Source organism: Rattus norvegicus, chromosome 9, assembly GCF_021556685.1.
Source record: "Rattus norvegicus strain SHRSP/BbbUtx chromosome 9, alternate assembly SHRSP_T2T, whole genome shotgun sequence".
In the NCBI taxonomy this organism is placed as follows: Eukaryota; Metazoa; Chordata; class Mammalia; order Rodentia; family Muridae; genus Rattus; species Rattus norvegicus.
In genome coordinates this window covers 57,766,693-57,787,062 of record NC_141542.1, presented here as the reverse complement: position 1 = coordinate 57,787,062, position 20,370 = coordinate 57,766,693, and the positions used below count along the sequence as shown (strand labels likewise).

Here is a 20,370-nt window from a genome sequence, read left to right as displayed (position 1 = left end):
CCATTGTAACCCAACTAGAACAAAGCTAAGTAACTAATGGGCTATCTCACATATCTAACCGGTGGGCTTTTCATTTGTTTTGAATTTAGTTACAGGTTCCCAGATGCTACACTGTAACTGTACAATGTCCCCTCCTCAGGTGGCGTCTCCAATCCATTGGGTTTTCACCTGCCTAATAAACTTGGCAAAGCTTCAGTTATATCAAGGTTCCCTCTTAGGTAGAGACAATTGTCCTGCCATGTTGTATTCTTGTATTTTCTAAGACTTTTAGCTTTACATAGTTGACACATGGTGGCATAAAAATTCTATTTTTCTAGGCCTGGTAGAGCAGTACGTTGGGAAACTGAGGCAGGAAAATGAGAAATTCAAGACCTGCCTGGAATAGAGAGTGAGTTAAATTTAGTCTCAAGACAAAGAAGTGAAAGGACCCAGGATAAACCCCTGTGGTACACTGCTTGTCCGGTATGTGTGAGGCCATTGATTCAATCACCAGTATCAACACCAAAGCATTTTGAAAGGCACTGCAGTGAATAAAGTGACTCACTTTGTTATTTTCTCATTGGGGTCTTTCTTGAAAGATTATCAGATTGAAACACCCAGACTGTTTTTTATGATGATTTTTGTAAATCATACCTTCTTAGTGTTATTTTTAATCTTTTGGGCCATGAACTTTTACATGTCTCTTTTGGAAAAGGATGCTATTGGACCAATAGAACCCTAACTGAAGTATGACATTGACTGAGTCTGAGGAAAGTGCTCTCAGTACGTTTATCTATTGGCACTGCCTCTACATTAAGAACATGTGAGGGTCTCTGTTCTGAAGCATTGAATTTTTGGTCTTTTACTGTGTACATGAAGGCTGTAATGTAGCTATTTCCCTTACTCCTTGAATGTACTTTCCTGTACAAGATAACGTAATCCAGAATTCCCGATCTAGATTATTTCGTAGCTGGAGTTTCACACTTCATGTCTGTTCTCATTGCCTTTGCATTCACAGAACTCAGTGAGACTCCCCTGGTGAGCTCAGAATCACCCAAGTTGGAAATTAGCCTTGTAGAGGAATTGTCTCTACCTTGATCTTTGAATGCATCCACTGAAGTAGTAGGTGCAGCGAGCATTACCCATGGTAACCGGACAGCTCCAACAGCTTCTCACTTACCAAGTTGAACTTCAATGGAGTTGTTTTTTGGATACGTGATGTTAGGGATCCTTCCTCCAGACCCAACTTCCTCTGATAAGAAATCACACCCACAAGAATTGTGTCAGAACCACAAAAACCTAATGCATGGAGAGAAGACCTTCAAAAACATTGGTCAAGAAAAGTTAAGTGTGTGACATCAGGATGACCGAAATATCACCACGTTCTATAAAGCTCTTCAGTTTACTATTCATGAGTAGAGCCAGGTAGCCAATGATCACCATCTACTAGGTCACACACATCAAACCAGGAGATCACTCCAGTCAACCACTCTCTCACTGTCCTCCTGAACTTCTACTCCACACAGCGTAACACACTTAGCCTTCTAACGCTTCCCAATCTGCTACTCAGTCTTTACTTCTGAACCATCTGTCTTCTGTTCTCTACTCTATCTTATCTGCTCACAGCTTGAATTGCCTTCCGAAAGACAGTCCTCAGGAAGTCTTAACTCCAGAACTCGCTCTGAGTTCCAGACCGACAGAGGTTATGACCTATTCCACTTTCCCTGCATGCCTTGTGCTCAACTTGCTGAAGACCAAATTCTCCAACACCTACTTTCCCCTTGAGCTGTCTCGTTTCATTGGCTAATGTCACCTTCCACCCAGCAGCATATGCCCGAAGGCCTAGAACCCAGGACCTCTCTTCCCTTCTGCTGAAGTAACACTAAAAGGTGTTGGAGATGCTTTACAGTAGCTGTATCTTCCCATCATCCATGTTACCACGTGCCTATGCTTGCATGATGTCTCACCTGAACCCTGTCCTGATGTTCCCTCTGGGGGACAGCCAGATACTTCCAACATTAAAAGCATACCGAACTGGCGGCTCTCAGGCCATCAACCCCACTGGGTGCTCACCATTGTTCTGAGAGTCTAGATTTCAAACTCCACCTACTCCTCACTCCTGACTGAGTCTCTAACCTCATTACCTGCCATGATCTCATCAACCCAACCCAACCTGTCTGTCTTCTATCCCTCAGACACAACATGGTTCCTCTTATCCTAAGGCCTCCACAGCTTCTTGTCTTCTGTCTGTAGGCACCTAAGCTGTTTTATCAATCAATATACTACTTTGGAATATCTGCAAGCAATTATCTCCTCTGTAATGACGCGTCTCGTAGTGGATTGTCTAACATCTGTCTCTGATTCCCCCGCCTTCAGACGTCAAGCTTTGTCATGGCATGACACAGCTTTTTCCACCCCCATCACTTCCTCTCTACCTGGCATAGGGCCTGTTCCCTAGGCCCTCCATGAAGAGTCACTAGATAATCACTGTACTCAAGCCCAGACTATCAACACTCTTCTGGATTGCTAATGTATCCTAGGGGGTCTACCAGACCCTAGGCTTGCTTCAACTTCTCTTTCTTCAAAACATCCTGTGGCAGGTTTCTCCCATCAGAAACCAGCCTCATACCTCATGACGGTACATAAATGTTGATTCTATTGATGTGGCTTGAGGACTCTTAGATTCTACAGCATCGCATGAATTTAACCTTTTAAGAAACATCCTTAGCTACTCATATAAGACTAAGCATTGTGGTGGTCAACTATTCAGTCAATGAATGGATCTGTTCCTAGGAGAGAGTGGGGGCTCTAAATAGGAGCAAGGTGAGGGGCTTCCAGAAGATGCCATCAACAGGAAAGATCAAGAACTGGACTATCACAAAATCAGCTACAACCTGTTTTCTTAATGACAATGACAAGGTAGAAAATCAAAAGTGAAGAGTATCCAAAAGTATTTAAATATTTATATATTAATTATATATAAAATTCTAAACATATTATATACTTACATAATATATGATCATATATTATATTATATAATATATAGTCATAGATCATAGATCATCATATATCATAGATCATATATATCATAGATCATATATTATATGATACATTATATATTATACATTATATCATATGTCATATGTTATAATGCATATTTATTTTATTATATTTATATATTAAATATTTTATTTTGAGTACTCATTATTTTATACAGTATATTAAATTATATAAAATATTATATATTAAAATTATATCTTAAATATTTAAATTTCATAATTTCAGCTAAGAGCAGTGCAGGATAAGCCAGAAAGAACTGTGATACAGGAAGAACAAGGCTGAGATACAGAAAATGGCAGGATCTCTGACTATCCACCCTGATGCTTTCCGGAGCAGCCCAGGTAAGCAGCAAGAAACCACCAAGGGAGCAGATGGTCCAACGGTACAACTCCATTAAAGAAAAAAGAAAGCTATGTTGTGGCTGGAGAGATAGTAAGATGGTAAGACGCAGCCACTAACTGACAGACCCTGGGTTCAGTTCCCAGCACCTACATGGTGACTTACAAACATCTGTACTCCAGTTCTAGGGTATCTGATGTCCTTGGTCACAAGGCATGCAAGTGATACACAGACATGTATGTAGGCAAACATAGACACATGTAAAATAAAAATAAATCTGAAAGAAAAAGAAAGCTGTATTTCCTTAAGTGTAGTAATAAACATGAAGGCCCTAGTGGAAGAACCATCCAATAAGAGATGAATTCTTCACTCAGTGTGTAGAGAAGAAGGAAAAATATTTACCTGGGTATCAAAGGCCACAGTTCTGACCCTGATGATGCTTCTAATGATCTCTATGGTTGTTGAAAAGTCGCTCCTTCTGCACTATGTAAGAATTTGCTCCAGCTGAGTATTTGAAGCTTTTTCGGCTTCATCTAAGGCACTCCCTTACAGACTGAAGACTATTATGCATTCAAAGACAATGGGTGGCGGTGATAGGGCAGTGACATGACTACTCCCAAAAGGACTGGCCTGACACAGTAGGTTATCTAAGGACCCTATCCACAAACCCTGAACTCCAAAGATTCTGAGGCTGCGGCAGGACCAACCCTGGAAAGATCCAGCACAACACTCACCCAGCAGAGATGATGGGAAACAGTGTAGTATTAGCACTATCTACCTTTTGTTGAACGCCAACACTTTGCTAGGCAGCCAGGAAATTCCCCTGTTACACGATCTCTTTCATGATCTCCAGCTAAGAGCTTTGAATGTTCTGTTTTTAAAGTAAAGTCAGCTGTTGTGCCCAGCCATTTCTGTCCATCGGTCTTAGTCTCTGGCCCTCTGATCTAACACGGCTGGGGCTCTGCTACTCTTCCGCAAAGTCAAAATCCAATCTCCAAAACCTGAAACAGGAAGTCATCTGGCTCCCGTAAAGCTGAGAACCAAGCAACCATATTTGAAAAAAAAAAAAACTTACTGGTATTCACAGCAATGTAGTTTCTAACCGTGAAGATTCTCCCCAAGTGTGTCAGTCTGGCTGAGCATGCATAGCTCCCACTATCCTCCGCGTCGATGTTGTTAACAAGAAGCTTTGTTCCTGTAGGGCAAAACTTCTTGCTCACTTTAATCTCTTCACAACCCTAAAGGCACACACACAAGAAGGGAGTGAGTGCTGGCAAATTCTAGTCACTCTGTTAGCATCACCCCATGAAGTGTGGGGAAACACGTCTATATCGCTGTTTCTCAACCTGGGGGTTGCAGCCCCTTGTGGTCATGTATCAGATATTCCCATTACATATGATTTATAAAAGTAGCAAAATTATAGCTATGAAGGAGCAGCAAAATAGTTTTATGGTTGGAGGTCTTCACAACATGAGGAACTGTCTTAAAGGGTCACAGCTTCAGGAAGATTGAAAGCCATTGCCCAATATCTACTTAGTCACTTACAACCTAAATCTTAGATATTAACCATCTAACCAGAAGATAATGCATGAAATATGACAGAGGTGATAGATAGATAGAAAGGTAGGTAGATAGATAGATAGATAGATAGATAGATAGATAGATAGATAGATAGAATAAGTGACAGACAGATACATGGATGACTGGATGGATGGATGGACAGTAACTGGATTAATGGACAAAAAGATGGAGGTTACTGTGCTAGTCACATTTTGTCACTTTATCAAAAACACTTGACATGAACAACTTAAAGAAGACATGATTTAATGTACTTGTGGCTTCAGAAGTTGGAGAAGTGTGGGGCGGGGCATGGGAGAACATTCCGAGGCCAGGATTAGAAAGAATGACAGCAGCAGGCTTTCTCTTTTGTCTATTTGTTTCATCTGGAGCATAGACTATGGGACGGTGCCACCCACATTCTGGGCAGGTATTTTCCTCTTATTAGTCTTCACTGAAAATACCGTGACAGACACACCCAAAGGTGTTCTTTAAATTCTTTGGTACTTCTCAATCAATTCAAGTTGACAATTGACATAGAGAAAAAGGAGTGTGGACACTCATCACTTAGTCTCTCTCTGTCTCTGTCTCTCTGTCTCTGTCTCTCTCTCTCTGTGTGTGTGTGTGTGTGTGTGTGTGAGAGAGAGAGAGAGAGAGAGAGAGAGAGAGAGAGAGAGAGAGATCTTTTATTTCTATCGCAAGAAGACTTGGTAAGGAATATTTTACACACTAAAATGGGTGATACAAACACTAAGTCCAATAGGAGTTGAGAAGAATGAAACATGTGTAGCTTTGAAGGTTTCATGGAGAACGGCTACAGCTGAGGAATGTTCTCCACCTCAAGTCCCATCTCTCCCTGCAGACTCCCACCCCATGATGCCAAGTGCCTTTGCCAGCATCACAAGCCCAGGTGAAATGGATAATGACTGCTTCAACCACACAAGAGACTCGACTCCCCACTCATGAGAGAGTTTGCTTTATAGAATCCAGGGTATAACAACTAATAGGAGACCTAAGTGACCAAAGAGAGCATGCATCAGTCTACAGTGAGAACACCTCATAGAATTTCTTCAGGACTGACACAACTACCAATCATTAGTCTATGAAACACCTTTCTCTCTTGTCATTCCAGCAACCACAGACAATGAAAAGTTCCCATTTATGTGTCTTAGAAAAGGCTTACACACCCCTCCAATGTGTGTGTGTGTGTGTGTGTCTGTGTGTCTGTGTCTGTGTCTGTGTGTGTTATGTGTTATGTATTTCTGTGTGTGTGTTGTATGTGTGTATCTGTGTGTCTGTGTGTGTTGTGTGTGAGTCTGTGTTGTGTGTAAGTCTATGTGAGTGTGTCTGTGTATGTGTCTGTGTATGTGTCTGTGTGTGAGAGTATATATGAGTGTGTCTCTGTGTGGTGTGTGTGTGAGAGTGTATATGTGTGTGTGTGTGTATGTGTGTGTGTGGTGTGGTGTGGTGTGTAAACGAGACATAGACATCAGGTGTTTTTCTCTGTCTCTTTCTACCTTGTATTTGGAGACAACACTGACTTGACTGGGCTGGCTGGCCAACAAGCCCCAAGGATCTGCCAGTCTCCTGTGCACCTCCACATCCAGCCTTTTTTATGTATTTATGGGGAGAAAACAAGGTCCTCATGCTTTCAAGACAAGCATCTTGCCAAATGAGCCACCTTCCATCTACCTTCCCTGCTCTAGTAACTCACTGTATCCAGCTAATCACCTTTACCGCACACACCCACTTCTCACACTTGTCAAACCTGTCCCTTCCTTTGAGGAACTCCACTCCACAGTGAGACTGCTTGGCTAGTCGAGTCCATTTTTTATTCAAATATCTGAGTTCCCATCTTTTCCAGCACAACGAGAGGCTTTGGCCATGCAGGAATTAGATGCATTTACTGTCTTCATGAAGACCACAACTTAATAGTTAAAACAGATAAAATTCTAATTCAATAAACATGTAACCAACTCAGTGGTACATCCTCTCATTACTTAGCCTGTCACAGAGGAGTGAGTCCTAAATCTCCACCCCAGAGAAGGAGAATAAATCCACTCTGCATGGGCAGGTCATGAATAATGTCAGAATGCTCATTTACAACTTGTCTTCCTAAATTTCTTATAAATTGCTTCAATAGATACTGTGTAAAGAAACAACACTAGTTACCATCTGACAACTGCTCACCAGTAGATGGGACCTTCTATTAGGGATTGGGTGGATAAGGTATCACTCCTCACAATAAAATTAGCATTTTGAATACAAGAGGCATTCAGAAGAGTGTTGGGGAATGTATCTTCAGAGTTAGATATATCCTATAAAATAGGGGAGTGGTGAGACATATAAATTTATATGGCACCTTGGGCTTAGATTATTCACAGTATGTATTCATTCGACACTTTAAGGCTGACCTCAGGAGTACCAAAACGTGTCTGTCACATTAATGGAAAAAAATCCAGCACTTAACCCTTGGATTGATTTGACCCAAAGCAAACTCACATCTGAATTCTCTTCTTCCCACCTTGTCTCTTCTGTCTACCTGTGTTCTATGGTGTGGGGTTTGTCTTTAGTTTGCTGTTGTATGAGTTTCATGATCTACTTCTTCAGGGGTTCAGAGTCACAAGGCTTGAATCCTTAGACTTGGAAAACTTCTCTCCTATGGGCTTAACTGAGAAGTTCCCAGCGAGGCACGATCTGTGCTGTGCTTCATGGTTGAGCAACTCTGACTCATTGCCTCATCCAATTATCCACATGACCAATCACACTAACACTGACCTTGCTGTATAAGAATCATCCCGCCCCTTGCAAGGACCGGAAGTGCCATTTTCCCGATCTACTGGAGGGTACAAACTTTCCACTGGTTTGATTTTTTTTCTTTTTTTAATTCCAAGTGGGGATAGCTCACCATCGAGATTTAAAGCATAAACAATAACAACGAGGGCAGCCATCTATAGTTTTCCAGTGAGATTGTTATGGAGAGGCATTATTACGAAAATGGATCTTATTTCTGAGAGACTGGAACTTCTGTTAGGCCATATAGCCAAGTTGCTATGCACCTTAAGATCTTCTCAAGACTTATCCTGATCTCTTGCTGTGTGCTCAGCCTGGTTTTAACCTACCTTTAAGAGAATCACACAACAGCCAACTTTACTTGCCTTGGATTCCCCATGTGTCAGTCCCAACGTAAGTTAGTACATACCTGTAAATTTAAATTACATACTATTCCACTTCCCTGCTGCAAAGAGGAATGTGTGCATGTATGCATGTTATGGTAGTAGATCCTGAAAACATCAAATGGGTGTAAGGTGATCTTACATACAACCGTCTACCATAAATATTGGGTATAACACACAGATATAGTTTGAAAATGGTATACTTTTTAGAACTGAGTGCTTTGGGATCAGCTGGAGTCAGTGACCTAATCCCTTGTAAAACTCTGTTGAAAATTTGTGTAAAGTAGCCCTCATTCCTGTCCCATGGGATGCTACAATGTTCAATAAATACAGAACAAAAACACTTAGTTAGGGACACACAGCAAGAGACAGTAAGTCACCAAACAGGTACAAATAAATACAGGCACAAGGACAGATTGAGACTCAGCAAAAGACAGACCAATGAACAACCCCCAAACCACAAACTAAGACAGACAGATGGACAGAAGACAGACTCAGCAACAAATAGACTATTGACAACCCCCAAACCACAAAGGGTTTCTGAGGGTTAAAACCTGGCCATTCCTGAAGACCAGGGGTTTAACAGCAGTGCAGGGGACTTCCTCCATGTCTAGATGCATTATGAAAATGACAACTACAAATTACATGAAAACATGAGGACCTTGCTTTCTCCCCATAAACTCATAAAAAAAACGCTGGGTGTGGAGGTACACAGGAGACTGGCAGATCCTTGGGGCTTGTTGGCCAGCCCAGTCAAGTCAGTGTTGTTTCTAAATATAAGATAGAGACAGAGGAAATCACCTGTTGTCTATGTCTCGTTTATACAACACACACATACACACACACACATACACACACACACACCACAGAGACACACATATATACACTCTCACACACACACACACCACACAGAGACACACTCATATACACTCTCACATACAGACATACACACAGACACATACACAGACACACTCACATAGACTTACACTTCCCTCCTCTCTTCCCCCCTCCTCTCCCCTCCCCTCCCCTCCCCTCCCCTCCTCTCCTCTCCTCTCCTCTCCTCTCCTGAGTAGCTGGCTCAGTGCTGTAAGTGCTAGCTCCACAAGCTTGAGGGCCAGAATTTGGATCTGTGGAAACCCAGCTCAATGCCAGGTGAGCACGGCCACCACCTGCCATTCCAGCTTCAGAAGGCAGAGACACGGAATCCACAGAGTTAACTTACTCACAACGTTGGCCACATGGTTAAGTGCTGGGTTTAATTAAGAGACCTTCCCTCAAGAATGAGGTAGAAAAGCAATTGAGGGTGAATCTGAACAGGCACCAACTTGCTGCACACACTTGCACACATGCCCATACACATGCAAAAATATCCACAATACACACATACAAAGTGGGAGAAGAAAAACTACGCAGAGAATTGAAAATTACAATAGCTAAAATTAAGCGGATGAATGGATTTAATAGACAGTTTTACACACCTAAGAATAAAAGGTTGGAAAGCAAGCCAGGAAGAAATTCCCACTTAGGCAAATGCACACAAAATCCTAGAACAGGAAAATGCATGTGAGAGTCAGAAAACACATTTCTTTTTAAAAAAAATAAAGGATTTAATATGTATTTAATTAGAGTTCCAAAGAGGACAAAAAGAAAATAAGTTACGAAAATACAAAAGAAAGGAGTAACTAAAAAATAATGGAGAAAAACACAATACACTATATTTCAAAAGGCATTCGCAAAGTGGATGAGAAATCTCTCCTAACTCATCAGAGTAATACTACTAAACTCCAAAGTCAAGGAGGGTAATTTTAAGGAGTTCATAGGTTCAGGCATATTACCTTCAAAGGGGGCAGAAAGACAGGAATGAAAAAGTCCACAGAGCATGAAAAATACAGGAAATACTAAACTCTTGAATGGCTTGAAAACGCAGAGCAAAAATAAACGTCAACCCATGAAGATAGTTTACAAAAATATCAAAAAAAAATACAGGTAAGACAAATAAAAACATTTTCAGAAAATGAGATAATTTGCACTAAGAAAATTCATAAATTTTCTAAGGGATGTTAGTTGGGCACACGAATATTACATGGAATCATTCCAAGGGCTGGAAAGAGGCCTCTCAGGCTAAGACTTAGGAGCACTTGTCGGTCTTTCAGAGGACCTGGTTCAGTTCCCAGCTCCCACTCGGGGACATAATCATCTGTGGCTCCTGAGATCTGATGTTCTCTTCTGGTCTCCGTGGGTAGTGCCTCTGTTACACACACATTCATCTAGAACACTGACACACATAAGCTGGAAATAAAGAGATCTTTAAAAAAAAATGATTCGAGACACAAGCTTGGAGATAATGGCTGGACTACAGAAGAAGGTAAAATTAAATATGTAAAGAAAAGCGAGAAGAGTTTCAATCACCTGTAACCAGAATGCCTTTGGTGTTTCCATCGTCAGAAAATTAAAATCAACAGCTATAGTAGCACATAAACCAAAATCCTGCTAGAGAGAGTTTAAAACTCTAAAGCCCCTCATTTCCTCAGAAGGCAATAAGTACTATTTCATATAGAACTGCAGTAAGTCGAGGTTGACTGTGGATGAAGTAACCAGCCAATAGTAGTTGAAGATATCCATCATGAAATTCATAAAAATAAACATGAATAGTAAATGCTTGATTCAAAGCAACAATAAGAAAAAGATAGGAAATGAGTTCGGAACCAGAATGACTGATGGGAAACAGCAGCAAAAGGGTTAAAAGGTCACAGAGAAAATACATGGAGTAAAGAATCCCAGTCCAGAGCTTTTAAAAACCCAAACACCTTCTACTTAAAAGTAAATATGCCCCAAGACTACACAAATACAAAGAAAAAAGTAAAGGTAAAATCATAGAAAAAAAAAAAGATTCTGCATCCCACCACCTACCACAAAAAAGCTGGTATTACTGTATCAGTACCAAAGGAGGCAGACTTCTAGAAAAATCAAAAAGGCTTCAGAAGCTCAATGCAGCAGGAAGCCAGGGTAACTTAAAATATCCCTGTAAAGAATATTCAAAAGCAAAGTGCAGACATTAATAATGTCAGATGTACAGCGAAATGAATAACTACACTAATTTACGTTAACACTTTTCTCTCACTGGCTTGCATAACACCATCTACGAGCCCGACTTTCAGTGTTTACATTCTCTTCAACACACAAGACACGTTTACAGAGGTTGAATACGTGCTGGTCCAAAAGCCAGCCTCAAATTTCAAAGTTCTGAGATTATTTGGAATGTGTTCTCTGTCATGCTGCCGTCTACCACAAACAGGAAAGTTACTTTTAAAAATACCCAAACACTGCTACATTGGCAAATAAAGAAGTCCTTCAAAAACATCTAGAGTCAAAGACGAAATTACCAGGAAAATCAGAACGACTTGAGTGCATTGCTTATGGAATGATAGATCAAAACCTGCAGAGGTCAACCAAGATGCGGCTTAGAAGGAAGCCATGACCTTAAACCTATATATCAGAAACTTGGGTTTAATGAGAGAAGATTCTATCTCACAGTGTTCATAAAAATAATAGCAAATTAAAACCAAAAGTCAAACAAAGGAGTGAGAACCAGACAAGAACAGAAATTGACAAATCAAACAACAAAGTAATAAAAACAGATTTATAAGGTCTTCAGTTAATATTTCCACAACATCCTTAAGATTCACAAACTCCTGGAAAGAGTAACAAACTAACAAACAAGACAGGAAGTTGAGCTGCTAGACAGGTAGTCGAGCTACAAGACAGGAACCCTCCAAGGTTATTAGATACAAGGCCAATGTACAAAAAGAAATTGTATTTTCCTATAGTAGCAACACACAGAGTAGGAAAACACAACCACACTGAGACAGTAGTATCAGTAAACACCAGTTCACCAAGAATAAATTTAGCACTAGCAATGTATGTACACAAGTAATTTTAAATGGGAGAGAATGATATGTCATAGCTTAAAAGACTCAAAGTTGTAAAAGCTATCAATCTTTGATACATTTCTGAGTGCCACCATTTAATTAAAATCTAAGATATTATACAGTTTGAGCAGGTTATATTTAGGAACATATGTATATACATATATGCATGGATACATATACATCTACTGATGCAATAGCAATTAATGAAAGAAGAGGCCAGGAACTTGAGGGAGGGCAGGAAGGTTATATAGTCAAATTTATAAGAAGAAAAAAGAAATGAGAAAAATCCTGTAATTATATTAATCTTAATTTATAATTAAAAAACAACCTAAGATTATTTTGTGAAAGTGAATGCACTGATTTTAAAATCCAGGTAGGAACATAAAGTACTTCAGGAGACTAGAGGGGCTCAAAGGAGAACACGGAAAGGAACCCTGCCATATTTTCAACACGGTAAGTCCAGCAAAAGAGGAGCTAAATTCCAGAAAGCTTGCTGCAAAAACAAGCGATTTGATTATGAAATTGTGTACCCATGCAGGTGAATTTTTACTCTTTATCACAGGAGAATGTTAAGGCTAGAGGGTTTGTAGAGAACGGTCCAGATGGGACTACTGTCACAATAAGTAAAAGGTAAAGAGAGCGTGCCACACAACAAAGTGCTCAGAAACAGGGGTTCACACAAATATCAGACTGACTAAAGGCACAGTGGGCATGCAAAACGAGGAAGAGAAGATAGGTGAGCCATGAACCCACATAGAGGAAAAAGTAAGTCAAATGTGGCCCCAACGAACACTCTGCTCTTTAAAGAAAAACCTCAACAAAGGACTGATGATAAGGCTTATCAGTAAAGAGGCTTGCATCCAAGCATAGAGACATGAGTTTGAACCTCAGAACCCACATGGTGAAGGGCAAAAACTGAGCCCCGCAATTACCCTGACTTCTACATGCATGCCATGGTAGGCAGGAGTACACATACACACACTCACACATATATACACACATATACACACATATACACACATACACACACACATACATACACATACACATATACATACACACACATACACAAACACACACACTCACACATATATACACACACATACACACATATACACACATACATACACATATACATACACACACACACGCACACACACACTCATATACAATTACCAACAAGCAAACTCAAGAGGTACCACCACTATCAGTCATCAGGAAATGTAATAAAGACAGAATGGGACAGTCTATTCTCTGAAAAGCCAGCACTTCAAGGAACAGGTTTCTAGGGAGCTGGGCTGCAGTGGCTGGGCTACAGGGACTGAGTTGCAGGGAGCTTAGTGCAAAGTCCTTTCTCAAGTTTCATCCCCAGCACTGAGGGATGACGGGAAAAGAGGGAGAGTCAGTTGACTACATCCTTCCCTATCAGATACAGAAACATTAGAATTCTAGCACTGACCATATTCTCTATGACCCAACTGCTCCATTCTTCTGCAGAATGTCCTACAAAAATCTAAGCATGTGTGACCCAAATGGTGTGCCCACAAAGTGGTGTGCCCACAAAGTGGTGTGCCCATGAAGTGGTGTGCCCACAAAGTGGTGTGCCCACAAAGTGGTGTGCCCATGAAGTGGTGTGCCCACAAAGTGGTGTGCCCATGAAGTGGTGTGCCCATGAAGTGGTGTGCCCATGAAGTGGTATGCCCACAAAGTGGTGTGCCCACAAAGTGGTGTGCCCATGAAGTGGTGTGCCCATGAAGTGGTGTTTGCATGAAGTGGTATGCACAGGAAGGTTCCCACCAGCTTTACTTGTAACTGGAAACAGCTCGAGAGTCTAACAGTGAGAATGCAGTGCTACATACCAGTTCACATGGACCATTTACTGGAAGTACAGACTGCAGTGTGGATGGTTCTCACAGGTTCATTATTGGTACAAAGAGGCTAACCACACACAGATAATTTGAACATGAAGTTCAGAAACAGACAGAACATCCTCTGAATTAGGAAAGCAGTGATCTGGTGATCCAGTGATCCTGGGCATGAACAAAGCACAGGTCTGGTTGGTTGGTTGGTTGGTTGGTTGGTTACAGTTATAGAGGAAGTGTTTGGAGCTATTGGTAATAGTTAATCTAGACCTTGGTGGTAACTGCAATTAAACATATGTTCACTTTCTGACGATCCTTGTCTACCTATAGGTCATTGATCTATTTTCTACATATACATGTTAAGCGTCAATAAAAGTACTTTTAATGCATGTCAGTTGTTTCTTAAGGCCTTAAAGAGATGTGTAGAATCCCCTATAAGCTTGCAGTAAAGCAGGGAGAAAAGTTAACAGAGAAATGCAGCCAAAGACATGGGTCCATCTGAAGAGGATTCAGAAATGGACAATCAACTCAACAAAGGGCAAATGGTCAATCCGATAGCTAATCACAGAGGATAACTAAACTGCCCAATTCATGCTCACAACACTGATTTGATTTCATTCTGGCTTTTGTTTGCTTGTTTGTTTTTTTGTTTTGTTTTTTGGTTTTTGGTTTTTTGTTTTGTTTTGTTTTGTTTTTGAGACAGGGTCTCTCTGTAGCCCTGGCTGTTCTAGAGCTCTCTCTGTAGACCAGGCTAGCCTTAAATTCCTAAAGATCCACTTGCTTTCCTAATTTAGACAATTTCACATTAGTTCTGCTTCCCAGGTCTAACTGATTTTGTTTACATACAAAGTTATCTTAAGCTTGCAAGAAATAGGTGATAGTCCTCCTGAGTCGAACTAATGTAAAGTTTTGGGACCAGTCTGTGACATCAGTGGAACCGTGAATTCTTTATTTGCATCTTTAGCACCTGGCAATTCTAGGGGGTGGTGATCAAAGCACCCTTGAGAGCCTTACACTCTGTCACAGATGCACAAGACAGGTGTTAAGGATGCTCCTGCCCACACGCGCCACACAGAAAGGCAAAGACTACAAACACAGAGCAGATAGAGATGATCACCAAGAGCCGAACGGGCTTTCTGAGAAGACAGAAGACTTTGTCTAGAAGGACAAGCTGCTTGTGCAAAGGGGCTTGGGTTAGGGAGACAAAGATGAGAGTCTACCCTGTATTGAGAACCAAACTCGATCTCCTCCGAGGAAGTAGACAGACAAGAAGAGATGAAAAATAACTTACAAGGACATGTGTCATCCCCTAGGAAACGAAATCCTACCGAAGTTCAGCACAGGAAAAAGTAAGAAAGTAAGACTGTTGACTAATCCTGAACCACAGAAGAAATGGGGGAGGGGAGCAAAACCCTTAAAGCAGCAGCAGGGGTTCTCAACCTGGGGGTCACGACCCCCACAAGAGTCACAAATTACATATTTGTGTTATAATTCGTAACAGTAACAAAGCTACAGTTATGAAGTAGCAATGAAAACGATTGTATGGCTGGGGCATGTGGAGGGGGGGTCACCACAACCTGAGGAACTGTATTGAAGGGTCACAGTGTTGGGAAGGCTGAGAAGCACTGCCTCAAAGGAAAGTCAAGGCTGGACTGGGACAAGGAGAGCTCTAACTGTGCCTTGTGGAGACAAAGCCAGGTCAGAGTGAAAACACGATGAAGAAAGAAGGAGCATGGGAAGCTCTGTTTACATTTCAATGGGAACGGCTGGGATACAACTGAGTTTTCAAATACAGCCTATGTGAGACTGTGTGTGGCAGGAGTTGACAGCAGCAGCCTGCCATTGCTGGGGTAAGGTTTGGTGAGTAACAGAACAGAGACCGCAGGAGTCTTTCTTAGGTGTGAATTTGTGTCCTTTGTAATTTTCAAAGCACCGGATATCAGAGCCATTCTAACAAACCAAGGTGAGTGACAAAAAGACAGCAGGAGCTTGAAAACTGGGTAATCGTGGGTATAGGGAAGGTATAACCACATTTCAAAACAGTAAAATTGTTTAAAGTAATTATCAGGATTACTAACACTTGTCTCAGGCCACCTCCATACCAAACCTGCCCTGAAGGAATCTGGCTACCCTTGGGGTGGGAAGGTGGAGAAACACTATCAAGAGAGGATTTGGCTGTCGTTTTGTTTTTTAGCTTTTTACCTTATACCACTTTATTGAATCCAAAACACAGCTCTCTGGGAAGTAGAGATGGCACGTCAGACTGCCCGATTTTCCTATGGGTAACCATTGCTGGTACTCATCTGAGGAATTTATGGAACTCTCTTCGTTGGAAGAGTTGCACCAGTGTTTTCTAAAAACGGTTAGGTTTATAGCTATTCGGTAACAGCTGTGGGCATCCCTGGAAAAGAGGAAAACAAGCAAAACAACAAACAAAGAAGCACAGCAGGACACAGCCAATGAACTCTCAAGCAGTCTCAGAACTCGGGTAAGCCATTTTCACATCTTTTCTAATTATTTTCTAGACACTGTACAAACCCTTTGCCTCCCATGAAGTAAAGAGTAACCTGGAAACCATGCATTACCCAAGGGTCAGTGGTATTCATACAGAGTAGACACTGGCAAGGGTCAGTGGTATTCATACAGAGTAGACACTGGCAAGGGTCAGTGGTATTCATACAGAGTAGACACTGGCAAGGGTCAGTGGTATTCATACAGAGTAGACACTGGCATCTCAGCATGGCCTAGGAGGAGCTGAGGGTCTCCGTGAGCCTCATGAATTATTTTTTCTGGAGACTCCATACAGTGCTTACACTTCAGTTTGGCTATAAAAGTCACTTACACCTTCTCACGAAGACACATCTGATAAACCAAAGGGTTGGTGAAATACGAAACGACTGCCTGTGTCCCTTAAAACGATCTTCGTGATACCTAAGGGCTGAGAGCTGCTCCAGATGAGCAGAGATTAAAGACTGATGCAGTGTGCCCAATTTACAGGTGGAAAAGTCAAGATGTAGAGAGATCACATAATAAATTGTTGCCAGTCAAGCCTGTGTGGAAAGTCAGAATTAAAATTCTCTGGCCAAATGTGTTTTACAGGTAGGTTTTACTGGAGTCTTGAAAAATCTTTAAAAACTGAAAAGGAGAAGGAGAGGAAGAGAGAGGGGAAGGGCGAGGGGGGGCACTAGAGAGAGACAGGCAGAGCAGCAATATACATATACACACAGGGGGAGGGAGGAAAGAAGAGCCTTTGATGGGATATGAATTTTCCAGCAGACTCTAGTACCCTCCAAGCAAAATTGTTCTCCATGGAAATAGCTCACTAGTCCACCATCACTCAGAAACATTACCTCTAGCACAAGGATTCGTGTAGACTCTAGAACATCTCCCAGATTTGCTAGCTTTTAAAGGTCTGCTTTAAGCAGATTCCTTATCAAAAGTGTTCGAATAATCCATTTGGGTCTGGATCAGCCAGTTTAAAAACAAAAACAAAAACAAAAACAAAAACAAAAAAACAAGCATCTTCAGGAAATGGCAGCAATCCGTATGCTGGTCTGGCCCAAAACTCTTCTGCTTCCAAATGTGCTCGCCGGAAGCCATCTCACAGCAGTTTAAGGCCATCCTGCATTTGTGTATCTGCTGGTTGTGGTGGTTCACATCTGTCATTTCAGTACTTCAGAGAACATTTGGAAACTTGGTCCAGACTATATAACTAGTCTCAAAATTAAAGGTCAACAATACCCATCTTCTTAAAAGACATGTTTAGAAACGGAGTCGGAGACACGGGAATTAGTTCTACTATAAATGGAGGACTTACTTTATAACACATTGATAGATGCCTGAGTCCTCCAATGCCAACGGAAGAAACAAAATCCAGGACTGGTCCTGGTGAATTCTAACGTGTCTGTTGATGGAGATTGGGCTCTTACTGGGTGTTCTATGCCATGTCAGATTCACTGCCCCGTTTGTTACTGGAGGGTATGTGCAGTTGAAGGGGAAAGGCTGGCCCTCTGAAATCATCTCATGGTGCATATAGACATCAGTACAGTTACCTAGGGAAGGAAAGCAAATAAATAAATAAATAAATAAATAAATAAACAAACAAACAAACAAATAAATATAATTTTTAAAACAAAAAAATCACTATTCTTCTTAGGAAATATTCTGCTCTGGGCAATGTGAAATTTTATTTAGTGGTTTACTTTGGTCGTTTCCTCAAATGTGTCCACTCACTTAGAAGCATAATACTAAGACCTTCATATTTATATCGAGGACAAGGCTCCCCCAGGTCCCTCTGCAGAACAAAGGCCCATGTGTCTGAATCTGTCCACTATTCTGCCCTTACTCTCTGTCCCAGCACAGATCCAACCTGGTCATTTACCTACCTATAGTTGTGGTCAGATGTCCCCTCATCCCACACAGTCCTTGGTTTTAAAGACAGCTTCTTTTTAAAGCCCATTTCTACCAAGTTAGTTTTCCTTAGAAACGTGTACTCTCTGGTAGCTTTGGACCATAAAATAACCCTTTGTATGAAATAGATGCCATTAATAACCCTTCTGTTTAAGCAATGGAACTGAGTCTGCTGGAGTGAGGACTTCTCTGTACCACCTAAGTTAGACCGAAGTTCCAAGGTGACTTTTGGGGTTCCGAGAACTTGGGAAGTATTTTTCCTATTCCTCCCCCACCCCAATCCCCAACTCCCAGCCACGCCCTTTTGACTCACCCTGCTGGATCATCTAGAGGAAGAAGTGACTTAGTTGACACCCCTGAAGGTGAGCCAGGGGCATGGAGAAGAATGACAAAGGATGCTGCCAACAAGGCAGTAGGTCCCTGGGATGCAAGAACTCTCAGACCCACAGTACTTACCTGCTGCCACAAAAAGTGGAAGCGCGAAAGACACCCAACAGAAGAGCAAGGGTGGCATCCCCATTTCGGGCTACATGGGAAAAAGAAGACAATGGCAAAAGTAAGGGATGCTGTGAGGCTAACACCTTTTGCACACAGTGGGGCACACAGTGGGACTCAGACTTCTGAGAACCCAGAATATCAGTTCCAATCCAGGTCACGGGACTTCCCCTCTGCATGGGGAGCCCTCCACATCCGCCTCTCCATTTCAAGGCGCCTCTCCCCATCCCCACTCTATTTTGCTTTTCTGCCCAGACCCTCAGAAGCCAAGGAACTCAGTCTGGCCTGTGAATGGGGACTGGTGGGGAGTCGGGGAACAGGGCCAGATTTAGTGGCGCTTGGATCAAGCCAGGGCCAGGAGATCCTACCGAAGCCGGAGCAGGCTATGGACCCGCCCAGCCCAGCGTGCGTCTGGGACCGGCCTGGGTCTGAGGGGCTCCCCTGAAATCCCAGATGCCCGCTGGCTTCATGGTGAGCGCGGGACCACCTGGGAAGGGCAAGGGTGAGCAGGAATTCCAGAGTTTGACCCAAGTCCCAGCCCACTTTCCAGAACAGAGTCGGTTAGCCGCCCAGTGAAGATCGCTAGCTCCCTCCCCCTCCCCTAGCAAGTAAGCCGCTCCCCAAGGCTGCTCCACCTGTCTATGAAGTCTCAGAGCGCGGGGTCTCCTAGAGCAGAGCTGGAACCACGCCAGGGACCGGATTCAGCAGCCTGGGCATCGCCTCTCCGCCACGGGCGGGGCAGACTCACCTTCCCCAAGTGGAGCAGTACAGAAAGAGTCCGTCCTTAGAAAGGCGTTCAGCCTTTTCTTGCCTGATCCTAGGCCAGCACGTTCATCTAGCAGGAATGTCGGCTTAAATATGCCCCAGATCATCGCTAAAAAAATTATCATTTCTTTCCAAGCACTGTTTGAGCGGTTCTTAACATGCCCAGCATTGCCCTAATATGGACTATTCCAGATGTGGAAGCCATTCCACATGGTTTAGGATTAACCCTCTAGATCTTCAGTAAAGCGGACTCCCGACAGGTTGAATGCTGCAGTTTAAACTTGCCATAAAGCGATGCTAGCCCGGACCTGTCTTCCTGCCCCAGAGACACGGGAAACCCCACTGGGCACTAGGAAGTGCAGAGATAGCAAATGCCATCAGACCAGCAGCTTCTAAGTGGGCCTTCCTGGTGGTCTTTGTGGATTAGAAACTGTAAGACTTTCTAAACAACCACAGGGCCAGTCTGACTAGCTGTCCCAAGTTCACAAAGTTAAGATGGATAGGTGTCTGTCCGGGCACTGTCCCTTGACAGAAGCACTCTGCCTTACGCTTCCGGGATGATCTGTGTTGAGGAAACTTGTTGATGCATGAGGAATCAATCATTAGGTTTGGATACAGAACAGATTTGAGGACTGTGAGCTTTTCGGTTACGGGGTTGGGGGTGGGGACACGATGCTAAGCGGAAGAAGAAACAGAAGAAGCATACATAAAGTTCTGCCTGTACGGAAATTAAACAAGAAACTAAGATGTAGAAGAGAGATTACAGGGGGCGAGGGGGTGGAAGAAGCCTGTAAAAAG

General features: G+C 42.3%; 1 protein-coding gene across 3 annotated transcripts in view; it reads right to left on the bottom strand.

The window, feature by feature from the left end:
* The window catches only part of Il1rl2 (interleukin 1 receptor-like 2), a 47,128-nt gene extending 27,212 nt beyond the window's left edge, over positions 1-19,916 (bottom strand). The window contains exons 1-6 of one of the 3 annotated variants that reach the window (XM_087564674.1): positions 19,443-19,916; positions 18,769-18,838; positions 17,720-17,954; positions 16,105-16,303; positions 4,454-4,616; positions 1,160-1,231 (exon numbers count right to left, since the gene is read on the bottom strand). In XM_087564674.1, coding sequence (XP_087420800.1) covers positions 1,160-1,231; positions 4,454-4,616; positions 16,105-16,303; positions 17,720-17,954; positions 18,769-18,832 — 733 coding nt within the window. In that variant the 5' untranslated portion in view covers positions 18,833-18,838; positions 19,443-19,916. 3 annotated transcript variants of the gene reach the window in all.
* Between the last annotated feature and the right edge of the window lie 454 nt (positions 19,917-20,370).